Source organism: Theropithecus gelada, chromosome 7b (genome assembly GCF_003255815.1).
Source record: "Theropithecus gelada isolate Dixy chromosome 7b, Tgel_1.0, whole genome shotgun sequence".
Classification (NCBI taxonomy): domain Eukaryota; kingdom Metazoa; phylum Chordata; class Mammalia; order Primates; family Cercopithecidae; genus Theropithecus; species Theropithecus gelada.
Window position 1 is genome coordinate 103,477,163 of NC_037675.1, and position 22,977 is coordinate 103,500,139.

Sequence of the window (22,977 nt, forward strand, 5' to 3'; positions counted from 1 at the left end):
GGTTGGGAGAGGGAGAGGAAGGATGGTATGAAACTGGGCACCCGACTTGAGACTTGGACTTGAGACTGAGGAGACACTGTGGTATTTTTAAGAGAAGGGTGGGAATGGATGGGATCTCATCCATGCAGACAGTTCATCACTGGTTTCCGATAGGATACAAGTGCCCTACCAGCCACTATCATCCCACATCAACCTAGAACGAATTCTCTCTCCAGCTTGCCCTGCCCCCTACCCTGCCCAGAGTCTGTCCAAGCAGACTCTACCACAGACAGGAGAAAGCTGAGGCAGCAGAACAAGAGATGGGAGAGGCCAGGTTTGGGTGCGGGGCCCTACCCCCACCAGGGTCAGCTTGGGGTGTGCTGGAGCCAGAGTCCTGTGCCAGGAGGCAGAAGGAGCACCTCAAAAAAAGCTCCCCTTGCCGGGCGCGGTGGCTCAAGCCTGTAATCCCAGCACTTTGGGAGGCCGAGATGGGCGGATCACGAGGTCAGGAGATCGAGACCATCCTGGCTAACACGGTGAAACCCCGTCTCTACTAAGAAATACAAAAAATAGCCGGGCGAGGTGGCGGGCGCCTGTAGTCCCAGCTACTCGGGAGGCTGAGGCCGGAGAATGGCGTGAACCCGGGAGGCGGAGCTTGCAGTGAGCTGAGATCCGGCCACTGCACTCCAGCCTGGGCTACAGAGCGAGACTCCGTCTTAAAAAGCAGAGAAAAAAAAAAAAAAGAAAAAAGCTCCCCACACCCTTCAGCCCTGGCACAGCCCAGCCAGCCACCCAGGTAATGCACTTAAAGTGCTCAGCACCCAGGCAGTGTTGACCGCTCTTCTCATTATATATTAAATACAACAAACATCTTTCAAGAACAAAAAGCAAGCATGTTTGGTCCATTTATGAATCCTTGTACACTGATTGTTCGGGTTCCTTCAGTTCCCATCCAGTTAGAAATAACAAACATGTTTCATTTTGAGCCTATTCTGCAGGGCGGCAAATCCGGAGCCTGCAGTTTGTTCTCTTGGCCTGGGGCCAGGTTGCAGATGTTTGAGTCCTTTGGATCCCCGAGTGGCTGCGTCTCCCAGCCTGGTGCTGATTCACGGTGCAGCCGGCATGCAGCCTGCCCATCAGCCAGGTCCCTGCGGGTTTCTGAGTCTCAGATGGTGGATGGCCTATTCAGAGTTCACTGACCTGCACCTAACAGAGTTTCCTCTTTGCCCCTCTTTCTACCCCTAAAGTACATGTGAGGGGAAACCCTCTGCCTAGTGCCTAGCATGCAGCGAGCACTCAGCGTTCGCTGTCAGTGGTGTGTTATTATTATTCATTACCATTAGGATCATTGCACAAAGTCATTGCAGTCGCCTATTTATTTTTTCCGGGAAGATTATTCAGAACTGCTTGGGCACATTACACCAGGGTGGACTGATGGAGAGCAGGAAGATGGGGTATTAATCTGTCCCCTCTTTCACATGCTCCTTAAAGACAAGAATCATCTGATTAGTCTCCGTGTTCCAGCAACCCTCTGGGACCCAGCAACCGGTAATTAGGCAAGGAATAAGCTTATTGTATGTTTCACAGTTTTTCAAAGATGATTTGGGAGAATCAGATCATACCATCATCATTCCACCAATCAGGACTCAGCACTCTGACAGTGCACTTTATTGTTAAAAAAAAAAAAAAAAAAAAAGCCATTGCTTCCCTCTCTCCACCCAACTTAAGAAAGAAGTTATGAATGTGAACTTTCAAAGGCCAATTACTACCCCTTAGAAGAACCTGCCATCTCTAAACTACAAATATGGGCAGCCTGGATTCTATTTTTTTATTATTTTACAAAATTTTTAATTTTTAAATATACACAGACATGAGGGTCTCACTATGTTGACCAGGCTGGTCTTGAACTTCTGACTTCAAGCCATCCTCCCATCTCAGCCTCCCAAAATGCTAGGATTACAGGCGTGAGCCACCGCACCCAGCTGGGCAGCCTGGATTCTGGCCCTTATGTAGTCATGGTGTAGGGGAGGAGGTGGTGGTGGGCCAGAACTAGGGGGAAACTTGGTGGGCAGGCAACCCAGCCCCTGCCTTGTACGGACTCAGATACTGAGGCCCACAGAATGACAGTGCCAGCTCTAGGTGGCTGGAGGAGCACCACTGCTGGCTGTTCTCAGTAGGTCTCCCTCTTGTTCCTCATAGCGACCTTGGGGACAATGATTTTTGTCATTAGGAGCCAGATCCCATCACAGCTTGGTTTTACCTACAGTGAAGGTGTCATTACTGGCTTAACCTTACACTGCCCTGAAGGCCCCCTCCCCACTTGTCCCTTTCCAGCCTGGCAATGGGACCCTCTGAGCACGCCCCTCATCTCCTCCCCCTCTGAAAAGTATCCTCAATCTCCCCGTCTATATCTAATAACACATCTGTCGTGCCTATATTTTGGTACCTGATATGTAGTCATTCATTCATTGAGTGAGAGAACATTCAATGAGAGGTTAAGGGCTTAGAACAACACCGGGCACAGGCTAAGCGCTCATTAAACGTTAGCTCTCGCCAATAACATCACTCATTCACTATAAAGTTTCTCTGGCTGTGTGCTATTCGCTGAGTCCACAGCAGTGAAGAAGACAGACACGGCCCCGGACCAACCTCGCCGAGCCCAGGGACCGAGCCAGGACGTTGAGCCAAGTCCGCATCTCTAGAACTCACAGTGCGGTGGATGCGGGCCCCGCCCAGCGCGGAGACTACAAGTGCCAGAAAGCTGCGCGGCGGCATCGCCGGGCCCGCCCCCTGCGCATGCGCGACGCCGTGACGCCAAGGCCGCGAGCGAGCGCGGGTGGCTGCGGCGGCTGCGCCGGCGGGGCGGGGCGGGGCCAGCTGGCAGTGGGCGCCTTTAGGGCGGAGCCGGCTCCGGCTTTCCTTAGTCCGCCGTGGGCTAGCGGATGGTCCTGCTTCCGGCGGCCGTTTCTGTCTCTTGCTCGCTGTCTCGCTGAGTCGCGGCCGCCTTCTCATCGCTCCTGGAGGGTTCCGAGCGCGGCGCCATGTCGGAGCCCGGGGGCGGCGGCGGCGAGGACGGCTCGGCCGGCCTGGAAGTGTCGGCGGTGCAGAATGTGGCGGACGTGTCGGTGCTGCAGAAGCACCTGCGCAAGCTGGTGCCGCTGCTGCTGGAGGACGGCGGCGAGGCACCGGCCGCGCTGGAGGCGGCGCTGGAGGAGAAGAGCGCCCTGGAGCAGATGCGCAAGTTCCTTTCGGATCCGCAGGTCCACACGGTGCTAGTGGAGCGCTCCACGCTCAAAGGTGCGGAGCCGCGGAGGGCGGGGTCGCCAGGGCCAAGTCTCGCGGAGGGCAGGGCCTGCCAGGTCCTCCGGGGCCGCAGATGTCCCTGGGATGGGAGAATCCCGACGGCTGCAGATGACCCCGGGATGGGCAGAGCCCGGCGGCCGCAGACGTCCCGCCGGCCGGGTCCCCAGGGCCGCAGACGCCCCGCAGAGGCCGACGCGGCGCCCGGGGCTCGCCCTCGCCACACGCACTGCCAGGCCCGGAGCCCCCAGGGCGCCCCGCTCCTCGTCGCGGGGAGGGGAGAGGAGTCCCCGTCTGCCGTCACCCAAAACAATGGGGTCGCTTTGTCTGCTCGGGCCTCTCAAGATGGCCGAGTTGGGTGGAGACAGCGTCTCCCTGGGCTGAGCGCGGGCGAGGCCGCATCCCTGCCTCCAATGTCACATGAGCTTTTCGGTTTCGATTTGTGTCCAGGCCAAGCGGCCTTCAGGAGGGATGTGTCGGGGGCAGACCTGCGGAGCCGGGGGCAGCCGGGGTTCTGGTTCTGGAGGAGGTCGGGTGGGTGTCCCAGCCGTGCCTTGTGGGGACCAAGAGGCCGAGGCCCACAGAGCGACGGTGCCAGCCCCGGGCCTGCGAGCATCACTGTTGTAGGTAGATGCTCTCACAGCATCCTTGCTGAACAAGTGTATCCTGATTTTACACCTGAGAAAACTGAGGCTCAGGTTAAGTGATTTCACCCAAGGTCACCAGCTAATCCTAGTCCTGAGACTAGACTCAGTATCTCAGTTCCCTGTCCATTGCTTGTTTTCACTGATCATACCTCATATTTGTTTAATGCTTCGATGATCCTAATGATAACCCTGTAATATTTGAGTCTAATTTTACAGATTTAAAAAAAAGGTTCAGGTTAGGCTTCTAGCAGGGGGAAGAGGCAAGAGTTAGCATATTCCAACTGTCTCCTCAAATAATGATCGCCCACCAGCAAGATTACATTCATCTAAGTCTGGGGCTTGCCTGCAGGCAGGCTTTCTCATGGTTTCATTACAACCACTTTGTAGCCCATTACAGCCACTTTGGGTGTGGCATGTCCATCTAAGAACCCAAGGATGATGTCCAAGGTTAGCCTCTAAGGATTGGAGATTGTCTAAAAATGTTTGCCAACAAGCTTCTTAAAATTTCAAAAACCTGTGTGGTTCTGTCAGTAAGAGAAACTGTATTGTCTGCCCCATCCTTAACACACACTGTGTTTCTGATAGTTTGTTTCTTTCAAAGGCTATTCTTACTGAGAAGATGCTTCCCTGTAGCCTTGGTTTCCTGCCAGAGATTAGCAGAGTGTAAAAGAATATTTTTTTCTTATATCCACATGGAATGTTCAAGGCAAATAAACCATTTGAGCATATTTAGAGTATTAATGTTGTTGAGGGTGGTTTACTGTGATGTTTGAGGTTATGTATTCCTGAGTGGAAGCCACAAGAGTTAAAAAAAAAAAAATTAACTCATCTATTCTTTTTTTTTTCCCAAAAAACATACATAGTCATTGTAGAAAATGTAATATACAGCTAAAGTAAAAATCACTGGGAATTGTTTGACCCAGATGTGATCACTGTCAGCATTTTTGGTCTATGTCTTTGTGGTCATTTTTCAATGCCTATTCGTTATTTTATTAAAATATATTTTAATCTGCATTTTTAAAGTTAATTGTATTTTGAGTAGCTTGACCATGGCTAATCCTTGATATTTTTATTGCATAGTTTATGTGTTAGAATCAGTGATTTTATTTTATTTTTTTACCTTGCGTCACCGTTTCTTTTTATGAAAAAAAAAATTTAAGTTTTATACTTTGCTTCTCGAGTGATCACCAGTAATTTGCTTTTTCCAGGCATCTTAAAATTGGATGTTGCTAAAATTATTGGGGTGGGGGACTATGTTTATGTAGTACACTATCTAGACAAATTGTCTCTGTGTTTTCTTATGGGTACCTTTTTTTCTTTCAGCGAAACAAATATGCAGGTATCCAAATCTTGGCTCCATAATGACTTGCACTTTTGAAAGTTGACTAAGGAATGAGACTATCTAAAATTGAAATCCTACCTCATTTCTGTATTTATAACAATCCTTGAAGTATTTCTACCAATTCAACCTGTCTGTAGTTTATTTTTCACTTACAAAAACCTAAGGAAAGATTTTAAAGTTAATCTAGTTTTATGATAGATGGTCTCTCTGTCTTATTAGCAGCCTGGCTACACTAGGACACCTTAGCTATAAGTAGAAACCCGGCACTTTTGGTAGGAGGGCTTTCTTCTCGGTGGCTTTTATGAGTTAGCTTTGGCATTTGTACATTTAATCAAATATGTGCATCCAGTAGTTAATTACAGTGAAAAGATAGGCTTGCATTAATATAGAAAACAGAGCTGAATTATTTAAACTGAATAAAGATCATCAACAATGAAGTCATGTAATTTAATGAACAGTAGAAATTACTTTTATTTATTTTATTCCTTCCCCTTTTTTTGTGGAAGGAAGTATCCAAACACTTGTAATTGAATATGGAAACATTTTTATGTGAAACTATATATATATATTTTTTTGTTTCTTTGTTTGTTTTAGCTACCCCAACTAGCGATAAACTTTTGTAGTTAAAGTGCAGCATTGAGCTGGATGCAGTGGCTCACACCTGTAATCCCAGCACTTTGGGAGACCAAGGCAGGAGGATCACTTGAGGCCAGGAGTTCAAGACCAGCCTGGGCAACACAGCAAGACCCCATCTCTACAGAAAATTAAAAAATAAGCCAGGCATGGTGGTACATGCCTGTAGTCCCAGGTACTGGAGAAGATTGCTTGAGCCCAGCAGTTTGACACTATGGTGAACTAGGATCACACCACATTGCTGCAGCCTGGGTAACAGAGTGAGACCCTATCTCTAAAATAAATCAAGTACAGCATTACCGAAAGTATAGAATAAATGTGAACTTAACAACTTATCTTGACACTGAGGAATTGGAGAGTTTGTGGGAAAAAGGGATTGTTAAGTTATAGCTCTCATTTTAAAAAGAGAAACCTTTCTATAGTTCCTGGCCGGTAGGAAATTATCTTCCTCATAGTATACTTAACAGTATGGTGACAAAACAGGTGTTCATTACTTAATGAGCCATTTTATGTTAATGATGTTTTTGTAGCATTTTTTACTTCAAGGACCATTTTTTGGTTGTATATCCCCATTGGTTGGGAATACTTCAGTTTGCAGCTGATGGAACTGACGTTTCCATGACTTGTCTGTGCCCTCCAGCTTGTTCATGACCTGCCTGGAATCGGGTGCCAGGTTGGTTGGTCTGTATGAGCGTGTGTAGTTTGGGTTGTTTGTTTTTGGTGGTGAGAGGGTTTTGTTTGGTTTGAGACAGGGTCTCACTCTGTCACCCAGGCAGGAGTGCAGTGGCGCAATCTTGGCTCATTGCCACCTCGGCCTCCTGGGCTCCCAGTTCATTTTCTCGTTTTTTTATGGAGGTGAGGTCTCACCATGTTGCCCAGGCTGGTCTCGAACTTCTGGGCTCAGGTAATACTTCCACCTCTACCTGCCAAAGTGCTGGGATTACAGGTGTGAGCCACCACACCCCTCTTGTTTGTTTAACGCTGCAGTATTTGAGACCTGGAATATTTTTTTTTGAGACAGGGTCTCACTGTTGTCCAGGTTGGAGTGCAGTGGCACAATCTCAGCTCAGAACATCCTCAACCTTCGGTCTCAAGCGATCCACCCATCTCAGCCTCCCGAGTAGCTGGTATACAGGCACACACCACCATGCTTGGCTCATTTTTTATTTTTTTGTAAAGTCAGGGTCTTCCCGTGTTGCCCAGGCTGGTCTGGAACTCTTGGACTCAAGTGATCCTGCTACCTCAGCCTCCCAAAGTGCCGGAATTACAGGCGTGCGCCGTGACATCCAGCCTGAGGATTTAATTCTAAAGGGTGAAGAAATGTAATTTAATCAATGTAATCTCCAACACAACATATCAACATGATTTCATGCGTTTAGAGGAGAAATGTTTTCTGGTTAAGTGGAAAATTGTGCTGATGGCTTCTGCAAGACCTTTCTAAAGCAGCTTTATAGTGAAACATTTTATTTAGAAATCTGGACCTTCTTTCTTCAGTTTACTGTAATCCACATTCACTGGGGAGAACTCGTATTGATCCCTGTGACCTGGTTTGTTCTAGGGCGCTCAGTTCTTTCTGTCCCAAGTAAAATCTGGATTGAGCAGTGCCAGATACAGGCCATACAGTGTTGCTCCAGTACCTGCAGCTCCAGCAGACACAGAGACGGGGAGCAGACTCAGATGCTTCTTGGCCTGACCGAAGATCTGGCAGTGCATGTTTGCACCAGGGGCCTCCCGTTGAAAAGGAGAGAACACCTAGCTACCAGGCTCTGGACTCAGTGGTATCTGCATGTCAGGGAGGCTCTTACTGCCGCATGCCATCACACTGTGGGACACACAGTCTGCAGCAAGATAAATTTGAACGTGCCGTGTAGCATACTAAACGAAATTTATGTACAGCAAAGGGAAAACAGTTATCACTTTTTTTAAAAAAGTAAACATGGATGAAAATTGCGTGTCAGCATTGGAGAATGTCAGATTGGGAGCAACAAGAGAGATTTAGTCCAGCCCTCATCTTTCATGAGTGAGGAAACCAAAACCCTAGGATTTTAAGACACAATTGGGAAAAGGATGTTCTAAGGACGGTTCTGAAACCTAAACACTCATCTCTGCAGTGCCGTGGTATCTGTCATTTCTTTTGAATTAGTAGTAACTTGAAAAGTACCAAGTCTTAAGTTAGTTAGGTGTTAATAACTTACTAGGTTTTTTAAAATTCTTTCTCTTTTCTTTTCTGGAAATACCAAAATGAACTCCAGTTTACATTAAATGTAACTATTCTATGGGGTTTCGTGCTCCCTTCGTACTCCTAATGATGTTACAGGGAAGTTCTCAGGTTGAGAAGAATGCTCTGACTTTCTCGCCATGTTCTGAGCCTTGTACCAGGGCAGGGAGTGGTTATGGTGAAGAAGTCATGGCCCCTCAGGAGGATGAAAAGGTGGACGTCCATGTGACAAGAGAAAGCACCAGAGACAAGAAAGGGGAACACTAAGGCAGGAAAAAAAGGGAGGCCATGTATAATAGTGATTGACCAGAATAATGTGGTATTAGTATGTTTGGGATTTATTTTATTTATTTATTTATTTATTTATTTATTTATTTTGAGACGGCATCTTGCTCTGTTACCCAGGCTAGAGTGCAAGTGGCGTGATCTCCACTCACTGCAACCCCTGTTTCCTGGGTTGAAGTGATTCTCCTGTTTCAGCCTCCTGAGTAGCTGGGATTACAGGCATGTGCCACCACGTCTGGCTAATTTTTGTAGTTTTAGTAGAGATGGAGTTTCACCATGTTGGCCAGGCTGGTCTCGAACTCCTGACCTCAGGTGATCCACCCGCCTCAGCCTCCCAAAGTGCTGGGATTACAGGCGTGAGCCCCTGTGCCCGGCCCATGTTTGGAATTTTAAAAGGGAAAGAAGACAAGATAAAGAGAACCCCCGGAACATTTAACATGCAGTTTGGTAGTACACGTGGGCCAAAGGAAATGAATGGCTTCGAGACCAGGAAGAGACTTGCTCTCTGGCTGGGAGAAAGTTTGGAAGGAAGAGTACATGAGTGAATGAGCAAGGGTGCAGGAGTTGGGCAGCCTCACCTGGCACTTTACCAGTGTGCTTTGTCCCTTTTCCAACTGCCCGTTCACCAAACTTTGAGAGGGCGTGCCCTGTCTACTCAGGAGAGGGCCGTATCATTCTTTTTTGAGTGCGGTGGTGCAGTCTCAACTCACTGCAGCCTCGGTCTCCTGGGCTCAAGAGATCCTCCCGCCACAGACATGCACCACCACGCCCTGCTAAGTTTTGTATTTTTTGTGGAGATTGGGTTTCACCGTCTTGCCCATATGGGTCTCAAACTCCTAAGCTCAAGTGATCCACCCACCTTGGCCCCTCAAACTACTGGGATTACAGGCATGAGCCACTGGGCCCAGTCGAGAGTGATATAGTTCTTAAGGTAATCGAAATTGCATAGTTTTTATATTTCATTAAGACATAATGCTGGCTGGGTGCAGTGGCTCACGCCTGTAATCCCAACACTTTGGGAGACTGAGGCAGGCGGATCACTTGAGCTCAGGAGCAAGACCAGCCTGGGCAACATGGAGAAACCCTGTCTCTACAAAAAATACAAAAGTTAGCCAGGCATGGTGATGCACACCTGTAGTCCCAGCTACTCAGGAGGCTAAGGTAGGAGAATCACTTGAGCCCAGAGAGGTCAAGGCTGTGATGAGCTGTGATTGCACCACTGCACGCCAGCCTGGGTGACAAAGTGAGATCCTGTCTCAAAAAAAAATAAAACAGATGTAATGCTTACGTAAGTCATAGTTTAATGATACAAATTACTACTAGTTTGAAATACATTAAACTGTCTTTGAATAAAAGTAAACACACATTAGTGCCAAATGCCATTTTGAACATCTCTAAAAATTCAGTAAACCCTCAGAAGTTGACCAAGAAAGTGTTCACAAGTTGTTGTAATGTGTCAGTATTGCTTGCAGGGAAGGAGCTCATGAAGCAGGCCCAGTACTTTGATTCTTTGACTACATGGACAGATAGTACAGTATTGGTCTGTTACATGTTAACAGTAACTTTGTATTAACTAGTAACCGCCAAGCATAAGGAAATGGATTCAAATTTTACTGAAAGTGATATTAACTAATCAAACTTGCAGATTGTGTTTGTATGTAAGCTTCTAAATATAACAGGGTTAATAGCCTCTTTGTTATTAAGAATTAATAACAAAAAGAAAAAAAGAAAAGTAGAATGTCAGATTATTATTTGATGGCAGTTTTTGAAACTGTCCTAAATTGCGTGACTGTAAATGAGAGTCAGACATACTCAACTGTGTTTGATCCGTGTCTTTATATAGGGAATATGCACAAAAAGACTTGTCCAAGATGTTTTCTGTGACTGATTCATAGCGACTTCCATAAGTTATTATCAAGAGAAGTTAGAATTTAACAAAGCAGCAGGGAATATCTATTTGCATGATCATTGTTTGAGGATTATGTCATCGGGTGTGCCTTCCTGAGCTGAGGCAGTATTCTACTGCATTGCAGTATTCCCAGTGCAGAGCTAGAGCTCTCGCCACACAGCGGTGACTCATCTCTTGGAATGGCGCCTAGTTCCCCTAACCCGGTTTGCATTAGGAAGTGCAGGCCACATGCTCAGATGCTGTGTCCTGACTGCACATTTTCTGCGTTATTTTATTTGTACCAGTGATGACTCTTTATGGGGGGGAAGAAATGATTCAGAGTTAACAAGCCATATTTTTAGTTGCATCAGTGATTTCCTTTGATCTTTATAGAATGTTAATTTTATTTTCTGTGTGTTGTTTTGGTGTTATTTTGATGGCATATTTTATATACGTGGTAGAGCAATGTTATGGAGAGTTCAGAAGATTGAGGGAGAAAATCGTCGCACTACTTTGACAGCTGTTTCAGTTTGGAGATAGTTCTTTATTCTCTGTGCTTGCATTTTACAGGTCGTAATCATGTGTGGCTGCTTTCAGGCAGTGTGATTTCTCTTGTGGTCTAGCTACATTTGAGTGGTTAGAAAAATTGGTTGATTTCTTTAGTTTTTTTAATGGTCATTTTAAAAAAGAGCAAGTATCTGGCATACTAGAATGTTCTGTCGCCTACTCCTTCCTCTTCCTAAAATTATATTCAAATATATCCAAAACAATAATTTGGAAAAATTATTGTTCTCTTGATACATACACTTTTTTTTCTTTTATTCGAGACCAATCTCAGCTCACTGTAACCTCTACCTCCCAGGTTCAAGCAATTCTCTCGCCCCAACCTCCCACATAGCTGAAATTACATGCGCCCACCACCATACCCGGCTAATGTTTGAATTTTCAGTACATATGGGGTTTCACCACGTTGACCAGGCTGGTATTGAACTCCTGATTTGAAGTGATCTGCCCGCCTCGGCCTCCCAAAGTGCTGAGATTACTGGCATGAACCATTGCGCCTGGCCAGATAGACTAATATTTTATACTCTTTAGTGTGAATTTTGTATTTGTCTCATCTTAAAACTAAGGAAGCAAGGGTTGGGGGTAATGACTCATTCCTGGAATGCCGTAATGCCAGGCCGAGGCATGAGGATCTCTTGAGCCCCAGGAGTTTGACACCAGCCTGAGCAACATAGAGAGACCCCGTCTTTAGAAAATGTTTTAAAAATCCACTGAAGGTGGTGGCTTGAGCGTGTGGTCCCAGCTGTTTGGGAGGCTGAGGGAGGAGGATCTCTTGAACCCAGAAGATAAGGCTGCAGTGAGCTCTGATGAAGCCACAGCATTCCATCCAGGGTGACAGAGCAAGACATTATCTCTAAATAAATTAATTAATTAAAATAAAATGCTTGCAGAAGGAGCAAGATTTTTAAAACAACAACTAAAGAAGCAAATAGCTTTTGCTCAGACCCTATATAACCAGGTTTCATAGTTTTTAGTGCTTAGTGAAACCTTATAGACCACCTAACTCAATATTCTACTGCCTGTTCCACCGCCCATTGTACACCTCACAAATTTGAAGCCCAGAGAAAGAAAAATGACTTTCTCAAGGTCATATATCTTCTAAGCAATAGAACTTGATCTGTTAAAACTACTGCCCTTTCCTTTTCTTTCTTTCTTTTTTTTTTTTTTTTTTGAGATGGAGTTTCACTCTTGTTGCCTGGGCTGGAGTGCAGTGGTGCGATCTCGACTCACCACAACCTCCGCCTCCCAGGTTCAAGCAATTCTCCTGCCTCAGCTTCCCAAATAGCTAGAATTACAGGCATGTGCCACCATGCCTGGCTAATTTTGTATTTTTAGCAGAGACGGGGTTTCTCCATGTTGGTCAGGCTGGTATCAAACTGCTGACCTCAGGTGATCCACCTGCCTTGACCTCCCAAAGTGCTGGGATTACAGGGGTGCGCCGTCGCGCCTAGCCTTCCCTTTCTGTTACATGACTTTTAAAAGGTGAATCAGCCGGGCGCGGTGGCTCACGCCTGTAATCCCAGCACTTTGGGAGGCCGAGGCGGGCGGATCACAAGGTCAGGAGATCCAGACCACAGTGAAACCCCGTCTCTACTAAAAATACAAAAAATTAGCCGAGTGTGGTGGCAGGTGCCTGTAGTCCCAGCTACTCAGGAGGCTGAGGCAGGAGAATGGCGTGAACCCGGGAGGCGGAGCTTGCAGTGAGCCGAGATCACGCCACTGCACTCCAGCCTGGACGACAGAGCGAGACTCCGTCTTAAGAAAAAAAATAAAAACAAAGGTGAACTATGTATAAAATAATCATGCTAAATTAGATTGTAATTTTTGCCAATATATATTTCATACAGTACGTCATTGCAAAGATAATTTGACTAGAATGCTTAGGTATCGCGTGGATTAGTACTAGATGTAGAGATTTATTTTCTATTATACTTTTCTTAGTTTTTCAATCTTGATTTTTAATTTAGAAATTTGGTTCACATGCTTCTTGAGGCTCTCTTACTATTAATTTCCAGTAAGCTTTTTTAGATTTAAATTTTATTATTAAAAAACTGAGACATGGTTTCACCACGTTGTCCAGACTACTTTCATACTCCTGAACTCAAGTGATCCACACCTCAGCCTCCCAAAGTGCTGGGATTACTGATGTAAGCCACCACACCCAGCCTCCGTAAACGTTTGAAAATGACTGCCATGTGCGTATTGTACTGTGTGGAATCTAGCGTGGTCTCTGCCTTCCAAGAGCTCACAGGTGGGGAGGAAGATACATTCATAAGTCAAACCCAGAGCAGACTCAGATTAAGTGCTGTGGTGCAGCGGAGGGCAAGGCTAGACGAATGCTTCTCAGTGACCCTGGGGATGTTTCTCTTCTCTTCTCTTCTCTTCTCTTCTCTTCTCTTCTCTTCTCTTCTTTTCTTTTCTTTTTTTTGAGATGGAGTCTCCCTCTGTCGCCCAGGCTCGAGTGCAGTGGTGTGATCTTGGCTCACTGTAAGCTCCGCCTCCTGGGTTCACACCATTCTCCTGCCTCAGCCTCCTGAGTAGCTGGGACTACAGGCGCCCGCCACCACGCCCGGCTAATTTTTTTGCATTTTTAGTAGAGTTGGGGTTTCACCATGTTAGCCAGGATGGTCTCGATCTCCTGACCTCGTGATCCTCCCGCCTCAGCCTCCCAAAATGCTGGGATTACAGGCATGAGCCACCACGCCCAGCCTGGGATGTTTCTTCATAGTTTTCTTGATTGGGATTTGCCTTGGGCCTGGCCTGGATGAAAACTGGCCATGCTACATCGTGGCGAGGAGCCTGGACTTTGGAATCACAAACTTCTGAATTCTCACATTGTTGCTTCCCACCCAAGTGTCTGTGGGCACGTTACTGATATTCTTTAAGGAGAAAACAAGGATAATCATAGTCACACCAACCCCATAGGGTTAAATGTAGCTGTAAAGTGCTTCGTAAAATGCCCATCACACAGGTGGTGCTGAGTGAACAGCTGAGCAGAATATTCTTGAGAGCAGGGGCGGAAAGTGTCTCCTGTGTTTGAAGCACAATGGATGAGCCTCCTGGGATGAGACGCTGAGAACTTGGCCATAGCCTGTAGCGGCTAGCACTGCCCACGGCCAGGCCCTGTTCCAGTGCTTTCAAGCGCCAACTCAGTTATCCTTGCAGAAGCCCTGACATGCCTACACTACCCCACTGCACAGACAACCACCTTGCCCAGAGTCACACAGCAAAGTCAGGAGTGAGGGAAAAAACGGATGGGAAGGGAAAAATAGTGCCAAGTCATGTAGGTGTTGGTATGTCAGGTTGTGAGTGGGGAGAAGATATTGTCTAAACAGTTGATAAATAAGAAATTGGAAGTGTTGATATTAATTTGATATATTTATTATGATTTGTAGAGGACGTCGGTGATGAAGGAGAAGAAGAAAAAGAATTCATTTCCTATAACATCAACATAGACATTCATTATGGGGTTAAATCCAATAGGTGAGTAGTATGAATATTACCATTATCTCAGATTATAAATTTGTGAGAATTAATATGAATCTTTTTTCTTTTCAAACTCGGAAATTCTTACTAAGAAAATTAATAGAAATCTTTTTTTTTTTTTTTTTTTTTGAGATGGAGTTTCTCTCTTGTTGCCCAGGCGGGAGTGCAATGGCGCAATCTTGGCTCACTGCAACCTCCACCTCCTGGGTTCAAGCGATTCTCCTGCCTCAGCCTTCCAAGTAGCTGGGATTACAGGCATGCACCACCATGTCTGGCTAATTTTGTATTTTTAGTAGAGACGGGGTTTCTCCATGTTGGTCAGGCTGGTCTTGAACTCCTGACCTCAGGAGATCCGCCTGCCTCAGCCTCCCAAAGTGCTAGGATTACAGGTATGAGCCACCACACCTGGCCTAAAATTAATATAAATCTTAATTGATTCAGACAAACACATTAAGAAAACACTCAAGCCCGCATGGAGGCTCACGCCTATAATCCCAGCACTTTGGGAGGCTGAGGTGGGCGGATCACCTGAGGTTGGGTTGAGACCAGCCTGACCAACATGGAGAAACCCTGTCTCTACTAAAAATACAAAATTAGCAGGGCATGGTGGTGCATGCCTGTAATCCCAGATACCTGGGAGGCTAAGGGAGGAGAATAGCTTGAACCCGGGAGGCAGAGGTTGCAATGAGCCGAGATTGTGCCATTGCATTCCAGTCTGGGCAACAAGAGCGAAACTCCGTCTCAAAAAAGAAAAAAGAAAATGCTCAAAAGATTTCTGGTCTTTAAATTCAGTGTCTTTGATTTCATCTCTTCAAATTGGGATTTCCAAGACAATATAAATTATAAAGTATTGTCCTTTTAATTGCCATATCATGGCATTTACCTTCTGTTTGAGCTATAATATATGTAGCATGTCTGATAATACTCTCAGATCACAGTCGGCCGTCCATATCTGTGGTTCCACATCTGCAGATTCAACCAACCACAGATAGAAAATATTTGCAGGAAACAAGCAATACGTATAGTACAAAAATAAAAAAGAAAGCAAGTAAGAAACAGCTAGTGTAACAACTATATAGTTTTTTTGTTTTTGTTTTTTTTTGAGACGGAGTTTCGCTCTGTCACCCAGGCTGGAGTGCAGTGGCCGGATCTCAGCTCACTGCAAGCTCCGCCTCCCGGGTTCACGCCATTCTCCTGCCTCAGCCTCCCAAGTAGCTGGGACTACAGGCGCCCACCACCACACCCGGCTAATTTTTTTTCATATTTTAGTAGAGACGGGGTTTCACCATGTTAGCCAGGGTGGTCTCGATCTCCTGACCTCGTGATCCACCCGTCTCGGCCTCCCAAAGTGCTGGGATTACAGGCGTGAGCCACTGCGCCCGGCCAACAACTATATAGTTTTACGTTGTGTTAGGGATTTTAAGTAATCTAGAGATGATTTAAAGTATACTGGAGGATGTGCATAGGTTATCTGCAAATACTGTGCCATTTTACATAAGCAACTTAACATTTGCGGATTTTAGTGTCCCAGGGGAATCCTGGAGCCAATTTCCCACATACACCAGGGGACAACAGGATGTCTGATTTTTCATTATTACGAATAACTAGTAAACATTTTATGTACAGGTTTGATTCTTTTTAGGATAAATCCTAAAGACAGCATTACTAGTTCACATGCAAAACCTTAAAATTTTTAATGCATGTTACCAGATTTTCCACCTTTCAGAAAGATTGTGCTAATGTATCCTAGTAGATATATCCAGATTTAAATATGTAAATGTCATAATTGATTCTGCATTTTTAAAACTTATTTTGAGTAATCTCAGGTTACAGAAGAGTTGCGTGAATAGTATATAGAACTCCCAGATATCAGTTGTTAATGTTTGCCACTTTTGCATTATCATTTTTCCCCTGAATCATTTGACAGTTAGTTATAGACAATATGCTCCTTTATCCCTAAATACTTGTGTGTATTTCCTAAGAATAAAGACATTCTCATTCATAGCCTCAGTACAATGATCAAATTCAGGAAGTGTAAGATTGCTGCAGTATTATTCTCTAATTACAGTACATGTTCAGATTGTCTCAGTGATGTCCCTTATAGTAATTTTCCCCTGATTCAGAGTCCGGTCCAGGATCACACTTTAGTTTCTTGTCACTCTAAATTCCTTTAATCTGGAGTGGTACTTCAGCCTTTGTGTACCTTTTATGACACTGACATGTTTGACATTTGCACACGAATAGCTTCATGGAACTGTTGGGTTTGCCCGATGTTTAGATTCAGGTTATACGATTTTGGCAGAAATACTATTGTGACTTCGTTCTTTCTCAATATGTTACATCAGAAAGCTTCATTTACTTTACAGTTATATGAAGTTTTTTGGGGTTGTTTGTTTTGAGACAGAGTCTCACTCTGTCGCCAAAGCTGGAATGCAGTGGGGCGATCTTAGCTCACTGCAGCCTCTGCCTCCCAGCCTCAAGCGACCCTCCTGCCTCAGCCTCCTGAATAGTTGGGATTACAGGCGCCTGCTGCCACACCTGGCTAATTTTTTTTTTTTTTTTTTCTTTTTGAGACGAAGTCTCACTCTGTCGCCCAGTCTGGAGTGCAATGGTGCAATATCGGCTCACTGCAACCTCTGCCTCCCAGGCTCAAGTGATTCTCCTCCATCAGCCTCCCGAGTAGCTGGGATTACAGGCATGCACCACCATGCCCAGCTAATTTTTGTATTTTTAGTATAGATGGGGTTTTGAAGTTTTCAAATAACTTTTTGAAGTTATTCGCCCACCTCGGCCTCCCGAAGTGCTGGGATTACAGGTGTGAGCTACTGCACCCGGCCTAATTTTTGTATCTTTAGTAGAGATGTGGTTTCGCCATGTTGGCCAGGCTGGTCTGGAACTCCTGACCTCAAGGGATCTGCCCACCTTAGCCTCCCAAAGTACTGGGATTACAGGCGTGAACCACCACACCTGGCCTGTGAAGTATTGTGTATAAAGTACTGGCAAGGGAATTAGAAAATTCAAATTTTATTAATTACCTTAAAAACCTTAATTTAACAAACTTTGAGTGCCTGTTGTGTACAAGGTGTGGCAGTAGGTATAGAGTAATACACAAATAAAACCTGCAGTATAGAGTAACACACAAAGAAAGAAAACCTGTTTCCGTTCTCAAGAAGCTTGTCTTTGGGAGAAAGATTGGCAGATACGTAACTAATTGTAATGCTTGTCAAAATACAATGGAAACATGAAGATTGGAGAGACTGCTTCTGATTAGGGGAAGCCCACGGAAGAGGTCACACTGGAATTGAGTTTTGAGGGTTAGAATTTCAGCAGATGAATATAGATTTCGTAAGCAAAGGCACAAAGCACATGATGTGTTTAGGGAATGGGACATCTGGTCTAAGTGGTGTCTCAGGGTGGGAAAAAGGATACATAGCAGGAGGTGAAACAGGAAGAGTTGAGTAGGACCAGGCTAAAGGGAGCCTGGAATGCCCTCTTGTCACTTTAACCAGCGAGCAACTTTTGTTTACTTAGTACAGTAAATAAATGTTACAAATTAGTGTAAGATCAGATTTAAGTACTACTTGGCTCGTAACTTGTATTTCTAGGGCAGGTTAGTTTTAGGCCAATATTATGAATTCAACCCATGTATGAGACAAGTTAACTTTGCCTGGTTTCGTGTTTGTTCACATTCTATAACCATAACCTTGATTCAGTAGCTCTCACGTATGTACTAAAGAAAGACAAGCAGTGCATTTCACTATTAGAAAAACAACACTTCAGTATATTCTTAGTATGATTTTTAAGTTAATAAGCCTAATTAGGAGTGTAACTTTTCTAATTTCTTGTTTTATTTTTCTTTTTAGCTTGGCATTCATTAAACGTACTCCTGTGATTGATGCCGACAAACCCGTCTCTTCTCAGCTCCGGGTCCTTACACTCAGTGAAGACTCGCCCTACGAAACGTTGCATTCTTTCATTAGCAATGCGGTGGCTCCTTTTTTTAAGTCCTATATTAGAGAGTCTGGCAAGGCAGACAGGTAAAAACCAGTTTTCTTCTGTGGTTTGAATGTTATATTTCACTTAATGTTCATGAGATAGTGTAGAACTCAGTGTAAAACTTGGGAATTGGGAGGGTAAAGCTAGTGAACCAAGGGGATATAAACCCTGTGCATTAATAAATATGTGTGTCGTTGCTATTTGACAGACCTGAAATGATAGACTCTCCTTGGAGACCAATAGCACACTAAATGTTGACGTATGCAATGTCATTTCAGGGATGGTGACAAGATGGCTCCTTCGGTTGAAAAGAAGATTGCAGAACTCGAAATGGGACTGCTTCACTTGCAGCAAAATATTGAAATTCCGGAAATCAGCCTGCCGATTCATCCCATCATCACCAATGTTGCAAAACAGTGCTATGAGCGTGGAGAAAAGCCGAAAGTTACAGACTTTGGTGATAAGGTTGAAGACCCGACATTTCTTAATCAGTTACAGTCTGGAGTCAACCGCTGGATCCGAGAAATTCAAAAAGTAAGAGCACAGGATTGAAAGTTATGTAAAATATGTTACTCTTTAATATGTTTGGGTAAGCTGATCTGGATTTTGTCAGTGAGGTAAATTACATGGTAACGTGTTAGTGGTGCCTCCTCTTGGTGCTGAGACTGTTCAGTGCAGGACGAGCCTTGGTCTAGGCGGAATGGTCAGGGGACAGCGTGAGATTGCTTCAGTCGGCACCCTGATAGAGCATTGAGCATAAAATTGCGTTGTAATGCATGTGTTTAGTTAACGATATCTCTACCTTTAGTGAATACCCTTGGATGTTATTTTATTTTCAAAGGTGACCAAACTGGATCGAGATCCTGCATCAGGAACTGCCTTACAGGAAATTAGTTTTTGGCTAAACTTGGAACGTGCGTTATACCGCATCCAGGAGAAACGGGAGAGCCCGGAAGTTCTCCTGACTCTGGATATCTTGAAACATGGCAAGCGCTTCCATGCCACCGTCAGTTTTGACACTGACACAGGTAACAACTAGAACTAATAATCTGATCAGTAAGTTATTGATCTGGCTTTTATGAGATCTTACTTGATAATTTAAATGAAAACTATAATTTTCATAGATGTACTGTCATTTTTAACGATTTCCTGTTTTACATCACATCTTATCTTTTCCCTCAGTTCCAAGTAATGAAAATTATTCTCCTGCACACTTAGCTTTCCCCTTTCCCTTCAGGGGTTTTAAGAATGTGAAACAGTCTCTAGGTATGAGCACAGATTCCTTCTTGTTTCCCACTGCGCGGCTCCATGAGTCATCTCCATGAGTCGGCTGTACTATTGGCACAAAGTCAGGTGTGCTTTTGACAGGCCAGGCAAGAAGGTGGTTTCATTAAAGCAGTTCTGTTTGCCCAGAGGGTTGTGGAAAAAGAACTAGTCCGTACCGCTTTCTCTTCTTCTTTTTACTTGCCCCTTTCTCTTCTTTGTCTTCCTTCCTATTCTGATAAGTGGCCAAAATGAATTCAGTTTTCTGAGTGGAGAACAGTGCCAGTGATGTTGTTTTGTTTTGTTTTGTTTTTATTTCTTTTTAAAATTTATTTTTTTTAAGAGATGGAGGTCTCACTTTGTTGCCCAGGCTGGAATGCAGTGGCATGATCATAGCTCACTGCTGCCTAGAGTTCCCAGGCTCAAGCAATCCTCCCACCTCAACCACCCAAGTAGCTGGGACTACAAGGGATGCACCGCTATGTCCAACTAACTTTTTAATTTTTGTAGAAATGGGGACTTGCCATGTTGCCCATGCTGGTATCGAACTCCTAGTCTCAAGCAGTCCTCCCGCCTTGGCCTCCCAAAGTGCTAGGATTACAGGCATGAGCTACCACTCACAGTCATTATTATGATTATTTTTAAATTCTTTTAAAAACTTTAAAACTTGGCTGAGCTGCGTGAGCACGTACTAGCTCTACAGTGTTTGAACAGGAGGCATTATTAGGCATTTCTGTTCAACTCTGTGCTCGCAGAAGACGTGTTAGAACAAGTAATTAAGACAGTAGCTGTTGTCATGTTCTCACTTCCCCCAAAAAACGTGTGGTACCCGCGTCTTAAATGTCAGAGGAAACTGCAAGTAGAAACCTTCCGGTTACTTCGATCACATTGCACGCGTTACCTGCACATTCGCTATGCTGAAATGTATACTTTGATTTTTTTAACACCTCTGAAACCTTTGTGTTTTTCCTAATACTTTTTTTGATCTTATGCCAAAGAAAGTCAATAAATAGATTAGGATCCAAGCACTTTCGTGATTCCATGTCCGTAGTTAGTAATACATTCACCTAAATTAAACTATGAATGTAAAACTTAAATTTTAATGTTCTCACGGATAAAATTTTAGTTTTTCTAAGCTTAATTGTGACTGATAGAACGTTAAAATAATATAGAACAGGGGTCCCCAACCCCCAGTCCCCAACTGGTACCAGTCCGCAGCCTGTTGGGAACCAGGCCATACAGCAGGAGGCCAGCAGCAGTGAGAGAGCGTTACTGCCTGAGCTCTGCTTCCTGTCAGATCAGTGGCAGCATTATATTCTCATAGGAGCACAAACCCTGCTGGGAACTGCGCACGCGAGGGATGTAGATTGTGCACTCCTTGTGAGAATCTAATGATCTATCCACTGTCTCCCATCACATCACCCCCAGATGGGACCGCCTAGTTGCAGGAAAACAAGCTCAGGGCTCCCACTGATTCTACATTATGGTGAGTATGTAATAATAATAATAATAATAATAGAAATAGGCTGGGTGCGGTGGCTCATGCCTGTAATCCTAGCACTTTGGGAGGCTGAGGTGGGTGGATCATGAGGTCAGGAGATTAGGGCCATCCTGGATAACACAGTGAAACCCTGTCTCTACTAAAAATACAAAAAACTAGCCGGGTGTGGTGGCGGGCGCCTGTAGTCCCAGCTCCTTGGGAGGCTGAGGCAGGAGAATCGCTTGAACCTGGGAGGCGGAGGTTGCAGTGAGCCGAGATCACACCGCTGCACTCCAGCTTGGGCAACAGAGCAAAACTCCGTCTCAAAAAAACAAAACAAAATAAAATAATAGAAATAAAGTGCACAATAAATGCAATGCGCTCAAATCACCTGGAAACTACCCACCCCGCTGCCCCCACAACCGTCTGTAGAAAAATCGTCTTCCATGAAACTGGTCCCTGTTGCCAGAAATATTGGGGGCGCTGATGTAGAAAGCAAAGCAAGGTAAATTCTCTGAGGCTGCCACCTTCAGCCTTTAGAGTATATGTGAGTTGGCTCGTACTCTTAAATAAGCAAAAATGGAACAACGCTAGGGTTATCCTGTTAATAACGTTTTTTCAAACGTGAGTGGTTTTTGTCTCGCTAGATCTTTTGCAACATCAAAATGTTCCATTGTAATTGCACATTTTAGTTTACTTAGTTTTGTTACTTTATGTGAAAACCATTAACTCTTTCTCTGTTAATATAGGTCTAAAACAGGCTTTGGAAACCGTGAATGACTATAATCCTCTGATGAAAGATTTCCCTCTGAATGATTTGCTGTCTGCCACAGAGCTGGACAAAATAAGACAGGCACTTGTTGCCATTTTCACCCATTTGAGAAAGATCCGAAATACAAAATATCCTATTCAGAGGGCACTGCGTTTAGTGGAGGCAATTTCAAGAGACTTGAGTTCTCAATTACTCAAAGTATTGGGTACTAGGAAATTGATGCATGTTGCTTATGAAGAATTTGAAAAAGTAAGTTTGAATATATTAGAAAACTAACCTCAAGACATTTAGATGAAAATATGTCTTAATAATAAGCCTCATTTTTGAAATTATATCCTAGGTTATGGTAGCATGCTTTGAAGTTTTTCAGACTTGGGATGATGAGTATGAGAAACTTCAGGTATTGTTGAGAGACATCGTCAAAAGAAAAAGGGAAGAAAATCTGAAGATGGTGTGGCGTATCAACCCTGCCCACAGGAAGCTGCAGGCTCGCCTTGACCAGATGAGGAAATTTAGACGCCAGCATGAACAGCTGAGAGCTGTTATCGTCAGGGTCCTGAGGCCGCAGGTATGATTTGCATTCTAAAAATTTGTGGGTTTTTTTGTTTGTTTGTTTTTTGAGATGAAGTTTCACTCTTGTTGCCCAGGCTGGAGTGCGGTGGCGCAATCTCGGCTCACCGCAACCTCCGCAACATCCTGGGTTCAAGCGATTCTCCTGCCTTAGCCTCCCGAGTAGCTGGGATTACAGGCGCCTGTCACCATGCCCGGCTAATTGCTTATATTTTAAGTAGAGATAGGCTTTCACCATGTTGGCCAGGCTGGGCTTGAACTACTGACCTTCAAGTGATCCACCTGCCTCGGCCTCCCAAAGTGCCGGGATTATAGACGTGAGACAGCGTGCCCAGCCTGTTTTTGTTTGAGACGGTCTCATTCTGTTACCTAGGCTGGAGTACAGTGAAATGATCTTGGCTCACTGCAGCCTTTGCCTCCCAGGCTCAAGCAATCCTCCTGCCTCAGCTTCCTGAGTAGCTGGGACTATAGGCACACCCCACCATGCCCGGCTAATTTATTTGTATATGTAGCAGGGGTGGTTTGTAGAGGAGGGGTCTCACCATGTTGTCCAG

At 44.8% G+C, this 22,977-nt stretch overlaps 1 protein-coding gene across 1 annotated transcript in view; it reads left to right on the plus strand.

Moving 5' to 3' along the window:
* The first annotated feature begins 2,856 nt into the window (after positions 1–2,856).
* The window catches only part of DYNC1H1 (dynein cytoplasmic 1 heavy chain 1), a 92,066-nt gene continuing 71,945 nt past the window's right edge, over positions 2,857–22,977 (plus strand). Inside the window, exons 1-7 of the mRNA XM_025393104.1 lie at positions 2,857–3,276; positions 14,252–14,339; positions 18,206–18,379; positions 18,617–18,872; positions 19,180–19,366; positions 21,831–22,102; positions 22,194–22,421. Of these exons, the coding sequence (XP_025248889.1) occupies positions 3,021–3,276; positions 14,252–14,339; positions 18,206–18,379; positions 18,617–18,872; positions 19,180–19,366; positions 21,831–22,102; positions 22,194–22,421 (1,461 nt within the window). The 5' untranslated portion in view covers positions 2,857–3,020. The remainder of the gene's footprint in view (positions 3,277–14,251; positions 14,340–18,205; positions 18,380–18,616; positions 18,873–19,179; positions 19,367–21,830; positions 22,103–22,193; positions 22,422–22,977) is intronic.